The 14,116-nt window shown below is 33.5% G+C and overlaps 2 protein-coding genes across 2 annotated transcripts in view; one reads left to right on the top strand and one right to left on the bottom strand.

Annotated features, from left to right (window-relative positions):
* The window catches only part of LOC150094412 (TBC1 domain family member 2B-like), a 406,352-nt gene that overhangs the window by 259,094 nt on the left and 133,142 nt on the right, over positions 1-14,116 (top strand). Inside the window, exon 17 of the mRNA XM_090412467.1 lies at positions 663-797. Within this exon, the coding sequence (XP_090268593.1) occupies positions 663-797 (135 nt within the window). The remainder of the gene's footprint in view (positions 1-662; positions 798-14,116) is intronic.
* LOC150094413 (uncharacterized) overlaps positions 6,793-14,116 on the bottom strand; it is a 116,882-nt gene continuing 109,558 nt past the window's right edge. Inside the window, exon 4 of the mRNA XM_090412173.1 lies at positions 6,793-7,420. Within this exon, the coding sequence (XP_090268299.1) occupies positions 7,089-7,420 (332 nt within the window). The 3' untranslated portion in view covers positions 6,793-7,088. The remainder of the gene's footprint in view (positions 7,421-14,116) is intronic.

Below are 14,116 nucleotides of genomic sequence, written 5' to 3'. Positions count from 1 at the left end.
TTCTGACAAGGTAATATAACTATAACAACATTGCCGAACAGCAATGTAATTAATTGAAAAATTAAATTAAAAACAATAGAAAATTAAGAAAAATTATAAATATTTTTTATTTGTTAGTTGAGCTGCAATAAAACTTAAGAGCTACATGCGGCTTGCAAGCCGCAGTTTGGCCACCATGGTTGTGTACCATCATAATGTATGTATAGTTTTAGCCCATATAAAATTTAATTTGATTTGCTAAGTCCCAGATTGCAGATCATTGCCTGTTATTCAGCATTCAGTTGAATACTTAGTAATATAATGCACCACTGAAAGGTGCATTATAGTAGACATTAAGTCGGAAACCACAGTCAATTCCCCAGTTTCTTTATAGGTTATATGAAAACGTCCTCCCTGTTACCATTGCTTTAAACTTTAAACAGCTATTTATAATTGTATTAGTACTAACTTTATTGATGTTATTAGTACTAATAATTTTTATTAGAATATAAGTTATACATTATAATCTGCTTGCTGCAGTATCAGTTGCTATAAGAATTGATTATATTGTATAAATGAATAAAAAATATTCACTAAACATCTGAAAATAGTTATTAAAAGCTGTTGTAAGTAAAATGTGTAAAATGTAAAATGTTGTAAGTAAAATGAAATTTATCTTTTAGGTCCTCTTCCGCTTCGCTTTAGCATTTTTTAAACTGTGTGAATCAGATTTATTATTGCTCAATGATTATATGTCTATAAACCGATATCTCCGAGGCATTGGGGAACGAATGTCAGATATCAAGCGTCTTGCTCAGGTATGTAGGCAGTTTATCTGCATGTGTTTCAGATGAATCAATATAATGTTAGTTTTTATAAGAAAGCTGTAATGTCAGATTTTTATAATTTGATTTATAACTGAAATCTCAAGTAACTCTGAAAAAAAAAATATTAATCACTAAACTAAATTATAATTACATTTTATAATTGTAATTTCCAAGATAATTTCAGATAAATATTTGAATTAGGTTGCTATCTAATTAATGTGAAAGACAAATTGACATCATGTTCAACCAACAGGTTCACATTGCACGTATATTTGTGAACTTCTTTAGGTGGTAGAAGATTTTCATCATCTAGTGTTGTTACCATTATCCTTCTTAGTATAGCCTGATATTTGATCTCCATAACAGTTTCTGGAGTTTCTACCCCTTAGTTAGGCCAAAATGCTAAAATGTACATTAGGTTTTCAATCTAATTTGAGCCATTTGTGGGTGACACAAATGGCTGAAATCTTTAGTAAATGCTTTAGTCAAGTTGGATTTAAAATTTTACAAGGAAGAAGTTAAATATTATGCATAAATTTGTTGTGTTAATTGTATTAAATCTGTATTAATGGAAAACTATAATGCTGTGAAAGAATGTTGAAAGTTTATTTTTCACTTGGTTAGAGTATAATAAAATTAGTTTAATCCTTTATCCAAGTGTGAGCAAACAAAGTTTACACCTGAAAGTATCTTCAGGACTGGGGTAAGGTGGTACAACACCAGAGCACTCCTTGCAAAGGTGGAGCAAGCTACCAACACTCCTGTCTCAGTATCTCCTATAATGCAAAACACATCTCCTTGCGGATATGTTTAATATTATGTATTAAGGGAAGGGCCACTATCCAGACTAGTTTCGACCTTTATTGAGGTCTCTTCAGTGGGAGCCAGGCCCAAGCTGAGATACCAGGCAGAAGCATTCGCAGGTCATCTCTACCTATAGGAGTTGCCAAATGGTGTGCCACCTTTTTTTAATAAATTACTCTGGATTTAGAGAAAGATGTTGAAAGTTTATTTTTCACTTGGTTAGAGTATAATAAAATTAGTTTAATCCTTTATCCAAGTGTGAGCAAACAAAGTTTGCACCTGAAAGTATCTTCAGGACTGGGGTAAGCTGTGAAAGAATTGAGTCATTACAAAAAAAAAAAAAAGAAGCATTTTACTTTTCCATTTGCATAAATAAAGGATGAAATGCTTTAACCTTATTGCAGACCATTCCTTAAATTAGTATCATGTCATCTTTTAATGCAGATTCATTCTGTGCTAATGTCTGCACATAGAATTATTACAGAACTTATGACTTTCATTACATGCCAAATAAACGCAAGACACTTCTGCTGACAAAATCCATTTAGGAATATCAAAACAATGATCTTAGCAGTTAAAACTCTCTTTAAAAAATGTTATAAGCATTGTATGCTGCTAGTTGATATTTAGATAACTTATGTTGAAATCTTTACTCTTTAGTATATTGCACTCTCACAAATACTCAAGCATTTGTGTTTTTGAAATAGCAAAGTTGTTTTGCTTTTACTTGGCATGAATAAACACAAAATGTAACTCTTTTCTCTTTATGTTCTGTATTATTCAAAACATGAACTATGGTTCATGTTTTGAATAATACAGTGTCATATATCATTTGGCATTGCCATGCTTATATATTGAAAGACATCTAGTTAAAACCAAAAAAAGTACATTTATAGCAATCATCAGCGATGAAGTTGTGTGGTTGGTCATTTTTCCAGAGTTCAGTTCCCATCATCATATGAGGGGAACATTTTTATGTGTTCACTAAATCAAAGGAGTTAGCCAGTACCTCTTGAATCAGTACCTCATGAAAGTGGCAGGGAATATTGAATTATTCCATCTTACACAACATGCAAATTGGCGATAAAATGGTCACTGATCAAACTACAATTGGAAAGTATGAAGCCAACACACACACACACGTGTGTGTGTGTGTGTGTGTGTGTGAATTTTTATAAGTGCACTCTCAAGAGTATGCATTTATGGGGTTCATTAAATATGCATTTGTATATATGGATTTCACTTTGATTCATAACCACATTTAGCAAAACAATGCTAATGGAAGACCTTTGTAAAATAAAAAAAATATATATATATATATATATATATATATATATATATATATATATATATATATATATATATATATATATGCATATATATATACTATATTGAGTGAGGCATTACTAGTCAAAAGACTCGGTGATCATGTTATCGGCAGTTATTTTCATAAAATGAAATTGTTTTACTTTTCTGCGGCAATCAATAAAAACTATACCATAAAATACTTTCTTTCTCTCTTCATATAAATTTATTCAACTGGATCTTCACCATACCTGCTTTATTTATTATGTTGTCTACATCCATATTTAATTTGATATATTCACTAAAAAATTGTGCCTAAATAGCCCAAATATTTTACTTGTTCTACTGGTTCTCTAATCAAGATGCAGTGGATATTTTCCCTGTTCCTGCCAATTTTCATGGTCTGTGTCTTTTTTGCTGATTTTCATATCAAATTTGTTACAGGAGTTATTCAGTCTAATCACAGGATACTTGAAGACCCCTGTAGTGGATTTATTTAGTAGTATAACATAGTCTGCATAAAGTAAAGAACTAAGTTGAATATCTCCAATTTTGATTTCAGGTGTGATGCCACTTTATTTCAAAATATTATCCTCATAGTGATGAATAAGAGTGGAGTTAATGTGCATCCTTGTCTTACACCTGATTTTACACATAATCATCTTCCAGTATTCCCTTCAATTCTAAATGTTGACTGTTGATATAATGTCTCATTTATACCATATAATTGTAAGGTTTTCTTTTCTATTTCCCATGTTTTCATATGCTTTTCCCGATCTACAAAACTTAAACACAGATCCTTCTTATATTGACATGATTTCTCAACCGTATTAAAGTGAAAATCTGATTCTGATCCTTACAATGTCTATTTGGCCTGAACGCAGCTTGTTCTCCAAATTTCCTTTTCACAATTTTTCCTATCCTCTTCTCAAGTATACTTATATAAATTTTGTGTTCCAGATAAAATTTATGTTTTACTTGGACCACTCAGAATGTTAACTATTTTATTTTCCATTTTATACATTGGTACTATATGAGCTCTATTCCAATCATATGAATTCTACTTCTGGATAATGCCTTCTGAATTATGCAGTGAAGCCAGTGAAAAAACTTTATAGACTTACCTTGGTCATACAACATGTTAGGTTCCAGATCACTGCCTTCTCCCCTTCATTTGTAGATTCATGTAATGTGTTAATAAGCAGTTGTGTATGTGTGTGTAAACAATGTAAATAAAGCATTTATTTATGTCAGATTTAGGATAATTTTTGCATACAAAAAAGTTACTCTCAATATCTTGGTTTAAGAGAATATATCAACCAGTTTGGTCATCAATCTTGCAATAAGATTGTCACATTTATTGATAACTGTAGTATTAACTAATGTATCATGTTTCACTTCACTTATAACTATTTTTGACAGTGACAACAATAGTGCAAGGTAAGTTTAGGTGGCCTAGCTCAGTGTTCAATACACCATCATTACTAAATTTAATAATTTTAAACTTAGCATGTAATGTTAATAGACTTAAGCATCTTGTTTTCAATGAAAGCAGCGGCATCCTTACTTTGAATTTTATCTGTCAATATTAACGACAATAAAATAATACTTATAAACAGTTTATAATTCATGCAAAAACATCTAAATACAAAAAATAAAGATGCCAAGAAATTATATTCTTTGTTTATCTAACTGTAAGCAAAACAAAGTTTGCATGTGAAGTATCTTCACAACTGGACTACTTGTATATAGAGGCTAATGACTTCAAATCAGTTGCTAAAGTATCCCATAATGCAAAGCACACACCCTCTTTTGGACATGTATAATTCTGAGCATTATGGGATGGGTCACTATTTTTGACCTTTACTAGTTTTGACCTTTATTAAGGTCTCATCAGTGGCAGCCAGACCCAGAAGGGATACCTAGGTTGAAGTAATGCAGAATTCATATATTTTCCATATACAAGTAATGAAAAAGTGTATCACCTATTATTAAAATACTCTGGATCAGAGATAAATATTGAAAGTTTTTTCACAGCTTTTATCACTTTAACACAAAGATGTAGCAAGCAACAATGTGTAAATGAACTGAGTTCACAAATATTGTGTGCTGGTAGATTCCAAACAGCACATTGCTCAAACTGTCATTTGAGCAAATGTAGCATCGTATAAATGGCATTGCTCATAATTCAAAAAGTGTCTGATCAGATCTTCATAAGGTGGGGCATATTATTGTACCACCATGTTTGAGCATTTCTGGTCAAATATAATTTATGCCAGCCACATTTCCATATTTCAGGTTTTTTTATCTCTTTATTTTTTTAATATTTTTTCTACCTCAAGTATTGATATGTACTTGTGATTGCATATCTCTTTAATATTTTCTACCACTATTCTGTTACATCTTGTTTCACTTAGCAGTCCTTCAAAATAATTACTTCTGATATGAATATCTTCATCTTCAGTTTTGATATCACCTTTATGATACTTTTTACTGTAATCTCTCATCCATTTCTATTTGATTCTTTGAAGAATAAAATTGAAATTATTTATATGAATTATTTGTGAATTTGTAAAATTAAAGTCAGTCTGTTTTTTTTTCAATCACTTTTCTTCCACTTAGTGAAAGTTTCAGTGTTTGAGAATGTTTGAGAATCTATGAGAAAGTTCAGCCATCTCCACTTAAGAGCCATTAACTTAAATAGCCTGAATAGGTTATTATATTCTCTGTAATGTGAATACTCAAGCATTCACATTAAAGAGAATTTGAACTTCAGGCATTTTCTCTAGTAAAACCACAATGTTTAAAAGTTACTTAGTATTACTGTGTTATAATTGCATCGTTAGTTTAATCCTTTATCCAAGTGTAAGCAAACAAAGTTTGCACCCGAAGTATCTTCAGGACTGAGGCAACTCGTGGTAAAGGTGGACCAAGCACTCATCACTCTTTGTTTTAGTATCTCACATAATGCAAAGCACATCTCCTTGCGGACATGTATAATGCTATGCATTAAGGGAAGGGCCACTACCCAGACCACTTTTGAGCTTTATTGAGATCTCGTCAGTGGGAGCCAGACCCAGAAATGGTGATACTAAGACAGAAACAATGGAGAAGTCATATTTACCTATACGAGTTGCCAAAAGGTGTCTCACCTTATTATTCAATTACTCTGGATTTAGAGAAAGATGTTTGAAGTTTTTCCCCACTTGGTTAGACTATAATAAATTTAGCTTAATCCATTATCCAAATGTAAGCAAACTAGCCTGAAGATACTTCAGGTGTAAACTTTGTTTGTTTAATCTTAAACTAAATAAATTTAGTTTAAACCTTTATCCAAGTGTAAGCAAACAAGCCTGAAGATACTTCAGGTGCAAACTTTGTTTGCTTACACTTGGATAAAGGATTAAACTAAATTTATTATAGTTTAATTATTGAATAATAAGGTAAGACATCTTTTGGCAACTTGTATAGGTAAATATGACTTCTCCATTGTTTCTGTCTTAGTATCACCATTTCTGGGTAGTGGCCTTTCCCTTAATGCATAGCATTATACATGTATGCAAGGAGATGTGCTTTGCATTATGGGAGATAAAAAAACAAGGAGTGATGAGAGCTTGGTCCACCTTTACCACGAGTTGCCTCAGTCCTGAAGATACTTCAGGCGCAAACTTTGTTTGCTTACACTTGGATAAAGGATTAAACCAAATTTATTATAGTATAACCAAGTGGGGAAAAAACTTCCAACATAATTGCATCTTACCCATTTTTTGATAATTTGTTTAAACTAAAATTTATAAGAATGCATTTGTAGTTTTGGATTTTATTTTTGTATTTAGCATATTAAAATCTATTTGACCAGGACTTGGAGATACTAAAATAGGAATAGGTTATTTTATTTTTCATCAGGTTTTTTACATGAACAAATGAAAAAAAAAATTATATATGCTGTATATTTTAAAATAGCAGCATACATCAATTGCAAGGGAAGCATTTTATTTCAAAGTAGCTGTGAAATTTGTAATAAATGGCTTACATACTATTTAATCTGTTTAATGAGTAGCAATATTTTATTATAATATGACAAAGAATCACTGTGGTGTATAATATTGGGTTCATTTAACTGTAATTCATTCTCCCCAGGAAGCTTATGGTGATGAGAATAATTTCATTTATTTATTGTGATAGTGATTTCTTATTCATTTTTTTTAATGACTTTTTCGAATATTTTTTCTTTTCGTATGCTTTCTTAAATTTCTTAGGTTTAATTGTTGGTACTTTGCTCATGAAAAGTTCATCCTCTGTTATAAGTGCTTTAGCACTAGGATTAGCTTGCAAATGCACGACATATTTGCTATTATTTTTGTCTTCAAATATCCAGTGCCTCTGTCCTGGAGTGACTGATGATTTCAAATATTTTTGCTTGACCTTTGCTGGCAGTAGTTCTTTGGTTTTTGACATTTTAACCTTAACTCTGTCTTTTTTGTTTTGATGTTTCTTTTCACCACCTGCAAATATATATAAAAAAAATCATAACTAAAATAAATTTGAAGCTTACTAAACTAAAATATCTCATATCTTTCTTTGCCTATTGAGCTTTTTTTTAATTTTTATATATATAGCCTATTGAGCTCAGTGGATATTGCCAGTTACAGCCAAATAACCTCAGTTTTTTTATTAACCTAATTTTTTAATAATGATAAAGTAGATAATTTATTTTCCATAGGTATCTGCCTGTTGCGCATATATTTGTATGCTGTCTAGGTTGTATGTGCACAAGGGCTTTATAGAGGAAAGCGGAAAAGCCAATTTTCAGTGAAGAAAAATACTGCCTTCTATACATTAAAAACCAGCTAACTCAGTTTTCAAGAGCTTTCTAAGCAAATAACTAAATGCTTACTGTGTTACAAATGTTCTAAAAATGGTAATGTGTAAAAATTCATTAAAAGCTCATTATAATCAAAGAACATCGTTAAAAAAAACACTAGGTGATATTACTGTTTATGATCTGGCCTGCCACCTGTTATTGCAAGCTAAGGATAGTTTTTAAATGAATTTCATGACAGAATCATGAAATTGTTCTTTCAGTGTTCATAGAGTAGTTAATGTGATGCATCCATGCCCTTTTGTATGCATTTTGTCTGTGGCATTTTTACACTTCATATGTAGTTGTGGCAGTAACTGTTGCTCCCTCATTGCCTGTTGCTGCCACCTATGCCACTTGCATTCAGAGTATTAATTCTACAGTGTTTTGAGTATGTTTGAGTGCAGTGCGTTTTTTCTTAGTCACATAACATGATTTTATGTCAGTGAATATTCGAATTTGGTAGCTCAGAAAAGAATATTTTCTGTGATAAGATACATAAAACGCCTCAGATCAGTCTTATTTGATGAGTATTTGCAATCAATTTTGATTGCAAATGCCATTCAGTGTAACACTAACTTTGAATTCAAATTAAGCCTAATTATGTCTCACAAAAATAATTCCATATCCTCACTAATATCCTAAAAATTATGTTTGCACGAATTGTATTCTGTATTTGGGTTATTAAAAAATTATAAGTTTTGTTTTTGTCAATTATGTACATGATATTCTTGCTTTTTACCTCTTGGCTTACAAAGCATAAAATATTTACTATCCTGTTCTTCTTGGAAAATGTTTGCTGATCCCTGGTCTAATGCATTTGTCTAAGACTATTTGATCTGATCACAACCATTATTACAAAACCTGATATTCCACCACAGCCAATTTGTTGGTGTTGTACTTTAAACAGTCACTATGTATCAGCCTTTCATTTCAAATAACCTTTGTATAGATGACATAGAAGAATATAAAAAGCTATTTCTTGGCATTGGTTTATAAGCTTATAATGCAAATTATTCTCCCATGCCAACAAAAATGACTCCCATACATTCTCTCAAATCTAGAAAATTTTTAAATTTAAATTAATGAAGAATAATAATATTTATCTAAGATGTGAAAAGGCTTACAAGTCAGTCAAAATAAGATAAATTTCTTAAATGCTAATAGTAGGGAGGTGACAGAAGTGGATGAAATAGTTGACTTTTTCTTTTTTTTATCCAATATGGAAACCCTACTTTGAGATTTAGACTAAACATGGAACTTTTTCAGACCATTTAAATCTTCCAATAAGCAGTGCTGTGGTTTCAAATCAGGCAATAAAATTCATCAACTACATAATGACAGTAACAAGCATTCATGCCTTCAGCAGGATTTGAACCCAAAGCCTGTTGGCCGGAGAGTAGATACACTGCTAATCACTTGCACTCATCAACATTAAACATTAAACTGGCATTTATTAGCATTTGTCCATAGTCTGTTAAAGCCATTCTGCTGGGATTCTGTCCGTTATTACCCAATTCAACTTTGCATCTTCAGCGTATAATTTAGAATGTTCCCTTCCAGACCATCCCCCACTGTCATTAATATTGAAGTTAAACAGCAGGGATCTCATCACAAAAACCTGAGATAACCTATTGCCCATCCTCATTTTGCTAAAATCATATCCTAGATGCATCACTTTCTGACCGATCACTTAGCCACTCTCCTATCTGTCACAAGTCTGATTTGCATACCTATCCCCTTGAGTTTGTATAATATAATACAATAACCTTTGTGGCATTTTTTCAAAAGCTTTGGCAAAATTCAGAAGAATTATGGCTTATCCATTTCCTCTGTCCAGCTCTGTTGTTACTTCATTTAAAATGTGAACAGATTTCTAAAGCAGACATATCCTTAACAAAGGATCAGAGTGTTTTCTAACTGTCTCTGAATGCAGTTTCTGACCTGTCTATTCAATACTTTAATGACTACTCCAGAGTAGTCTGTAATTGGCTGCATCAGGTCAGCTCCACCTTTGCAGACTACTCTGGAGTAGTCGCTAAAGTATTGAATAGACAGGTTAAAAACTGCATTCAGAGGTAATTAGGAAAAAAGCATGATTTCTAATGAATGGAAAGAAAAATGCTCATGTTGAGACCCAAGTTAAACCTGGCCAGTAGCATTGCCATATATCCTGCATGTTTCCTGAGCATATTATCCTGTACTGATATTCTGTCCATCCATTCTCACTGATTAGTGTCCATCACGCTCTTGCAACATTTCTACTTCATTTGCTTCTGCCTTTTCATCTAGTTATACCTCAGCTTCCAGAGAACTAATGGAATATGTACCTATGTGTTACCACCCAATAATTCAACCATTTCCTGTGTATCCAACACTTTCCTCTCCCTACTCTCAAACAGTGAAAGAACTCTCCCAGATTTACCTTGGCCTTTTAGTCCCTTTCACCATGGTTGTCACTCTTCTGGTATGTTTTTTACACTGCTTCATGTGTCCATTATGATATTTCTCCTAATATTGGCAATGCGTAATATTTGCTTTTTATGCAGTTCTTGCTTTGAAGTTTGTTCATCCATTCAGCTCCCCTGTGATTTATTCTTATAAATCTGGAGGTGTAGTCAATTATAGCTTGCCTCAGACCCTCCTCACCTCCCATATACTGCTGATTCCTCCACTATGTGGTTCTAATACTGTAGCACAGCTGGCTGTCTTCTTAGTTTATTATAATCACCTGCCCTATAATTCCTCACATAGTCCTTGTAAACAAAATTTCCATATAATTTGCTTCTGCACAAGTTAAATTTGATCACTTGCACTAATTGGAGGCATAATAGATACTTTGATATTATTACCATATCTAATATTCCTGCACTGTAAGTCCCTCCCATAAGAAAGTTGTTCCTGAGCAACTCGATAAATTTTCTTTCTCTCCTCTTGCATGGTTTCTCTACCCTACATTTATCATCATCATTATTCTTTGTCAGAACCTCCTTTCTTCTAACTATGGAGTCACAAGACCCATTGTGGGAGACCATCTTAGACAACAGAGTCTATCGTATCACTCTTTAAACTCATTTACTGATTCTGCACTCACTGCCCCATCAAACACTGCATTCCATGGTCTAACTCTCCTGCATACAAAAATGCCACTTCTTGCCCTCTACTCACTTCTTCCATTTGCAACTTTCAGAACTTCCCCCCTTGTCCTTATTCCTTCCCTTTGTTCTGCCATACAAAATATAGATCTGCCTAGTGTAAATCCTATAACTTCCTCTTAATAGTTTAAACATCTCAATCATATTACCTTTCATCTTCTATATATCAAACTCTGCAGTCCTGATATCATTTTTGCTATTTGCCTCTGCACCCTCTCCAAGGTTAATTAATCCTTTAATCTCATTGACCAGATCTGAGCACACTAATCCAGACATGGTCTGATCATAACTTCATACAATTGAATCACCATCTTTCTATCTCTTTTGGTCAAATATCCTTCTCAGTATGGCAGCAATTTTCTGGGTTGCCTTCACCATCTTTATGTACCCCTAAACTTTAAATTTCTGTTGATCTCCTTTCCTCCTACACTTCCTCTAGTATAGTTCCACTAATAAAGTAAACTCCCATAAGTGGATCTTAAATTTCAAGACCTTATAATTAGTGCATTAAACTGATATTCCCATTCATTTGCCCATCTGTCCAGCTTATTCAAATCCTTCTGAAGAGACACTAAACTGGCATCAGTTTAGTGGCTCTTCATCAGTTTAGTGGCATCAGTTTGCAAATGATGTGAAGCTTCCCAGCTTCACATCATTTGCAAACAACTAAATATCCCCTGCACTTCATTGACATAAAAGTTAAACAGGAGCAGTCCTAGTATTGAGCCTATGGAATCCCACTTGTAATATTCTGCTTCCTTGACACCACTCTCTCATACATAACTCTCTGGTATCTATCAGACAGTCAATCTCTGATTCAGTATGCTAAGCTGATATCGAAACCCATGTGCTATAATTAAATATCAGTCAAATACCTTTGTTTAAAAAAAAAACAGTATATGCCTTTTCCTCATCAACTGTTCTTGTTATTTTATTATGAAAAGACAATCTGATTCGTGTTAAAACGTTATTTTCTTGACCACGAAAACTATGGAAATGACTTCTATTGGGATTTATTGATCAAGTATTTTTTTAGAACAAATATGTTATACCAACTAGTTTCACCAACTGAGGCCCATATAAATAAGGTGGAAGAAAGCCACAGTAATACACCACAGCAAGTTCAAATCTAACAGACTATTCATGGAATCAGCCTCAGCCCTTAGGAACATGCCAAACCTCCCCAAATTTGGGAAACATATATCAGAAGAACTTCAGCCCAAAGGCCAAGAACACCTAATATAGCCCACCAGGGGGCACCATCAGGACTTTAGGAAAATGGTAGCTTCCTCGCTTCGTTTCTCATTTCCTGTTATGTAGTACTCGTGTGTCTTTATCTTACGTTCCCATGAAGATGGCAACGTGACGTTGCCGAAATATCGGAAAGTATATATTAAAGTTGATTTAATTTATATTTCTAGTGTATGCTGTCAATTCCTTAAGTATTTAGTTATCATGTTTAACCAGCGTATAAGCCTTTTTACAAGAATTTGATAATGGAATTTGCAACATTTTTTTTTAGAAATGCTTCTTGCATTGTCACTTCTTATTGGTGCTAATTCATTACTTTTGAAGATGTATGGATTATTCCATTGGACAGGTGAGAAATCAAAGATAACTTGTGTTTCACAGCTTATGAGGGAACATTATAATGTGAATAATGTGACTGGAGAGCCTCCAGCAAACTGACAGGTTTCTGGAGGTTCTTCAGGCTAAAAGGAGCTGGCTTATACCATGTGATTCTAACAGATCAAGAAGTGCATTGGGGACTGTGTAGCTTAAATGCAATGGATAGTAAAATACAGAATAAATGAGGAAAATTTCTTATTTATATGGAATTGAGCTTTTAATATGCATTTAAAGCTATGAAGTTGAAGTTGTCTCCAGAACATTGATGTTCTGGAGACAACTTAAAGTACAAACTACTAGAATTCATGATTAAGATCCTAAATGGCCAATTATTATTATTATTATGGACAACTCCAAGGAGTCCTTAGACTCATTGAGGGAGACCCTAAACATCATATCAAGAACAACTATTCAGCATTCGCACAGTATCTATCATACTTTGCTTTGAATTCATTTACAGTCATGGCACCCACAACGAACTCTGGCAGCTTATTCCATTCATTCACCACTCTCCAAGTAAAAAACCTAGTTCTAACACCCTTGCTAACTATGCTCTTGCTCAGTTTCCATGGATGGCTCCTAATTCTCCCATCACCAGACCTGTTCTGAAAAATTTCCTCTGAATTAATTTTATAGAAACTCTTCAGTAATTTGAATGTCTCAATCATATCACCCCTTTTCCACCTATCAACCAATTTCTGCAACCCACAAATCTTCAACCTGTTCTCGTAAGGTTCATTCCATAGACCAGCTGTATTCTTGGTCACTAGCCTCTGGATCCTCTATATTTCCTCCCCATCAAAAAGAAACCCAGGGGCCCAGAACAGGGCACAGTAGTCAAGATGGGGTCTTATCAAGGCTCGATAAAGAGGAACAATAACTTGCTTATCTCTGCTCGTCAAAATATTCTTCAGATCACTGGTTACTGAAGAAACTCAGTGATCTGATGAGCTGATTTAGACACTTTTGCTGTGTGACCCCCTAAACTTCAACTCCCTATCCACCAACACACCCAAATCTCTGGCTTCGTCAACCTCCTGGAGTACAGTTCCACCAATGTGATATACTGCTGCTAATTTTTTCACCCCAAAATGCATAACCTTACACTCTGCTACATTAAACTGACATCCATTCTCATTAGCCCAGACTGCTAATCTATCCAAATCATCCTGCAAAATTTTGACATCGTGTGCATTCCCTATTGCTCTACCCAACTTTGTATCATCAGCAAATAAATGAACAGTTCCTCTCAGATCCTTTCCCATATCATTCATGAACAAATTAAATAGCAGTGGTCCAAGAATAGAATCCTGCAGCACACCACTAGTAACAGGCCTTCTTTTGGACTCCACTCCTGAATAAACTACTCTTTGATATCTCTCCATCAACCACCCTCCTATTCACCTCACCAACTCTATATCCATCCCCATGTGCTGCAGTTTACTGATTAGAATTTCACATGGTATCCTGTCAAAGGCCTTAGCAAAGTCTAGCAGTATCACTACTAAAAAATACATGTACTAACCACAGTGATAACTTTTAATATGTAAATATTT

This window comes from Typopeltis vanoorti, chromosome 22, assembly GCF_054136105.1.
Source record: "Typopeltis vanoorti isolate ZY-2024b chromosome 22, IOZ_Tvanoo_1.0, whole genome shotgun sequence".
Classification (NCBI taxonomy): Eukaryota; Metazoa; Arthropoda; class Arachnida; order Uropygi; family Thelyphonidae; genus Typopeltis; species Typopeltis vanoorti.
The sequence above is the reverse complement of the archived record's forward strand: the minus strand, read 5'-3'. Positions and strand labels throughout refer to the sequence as shown.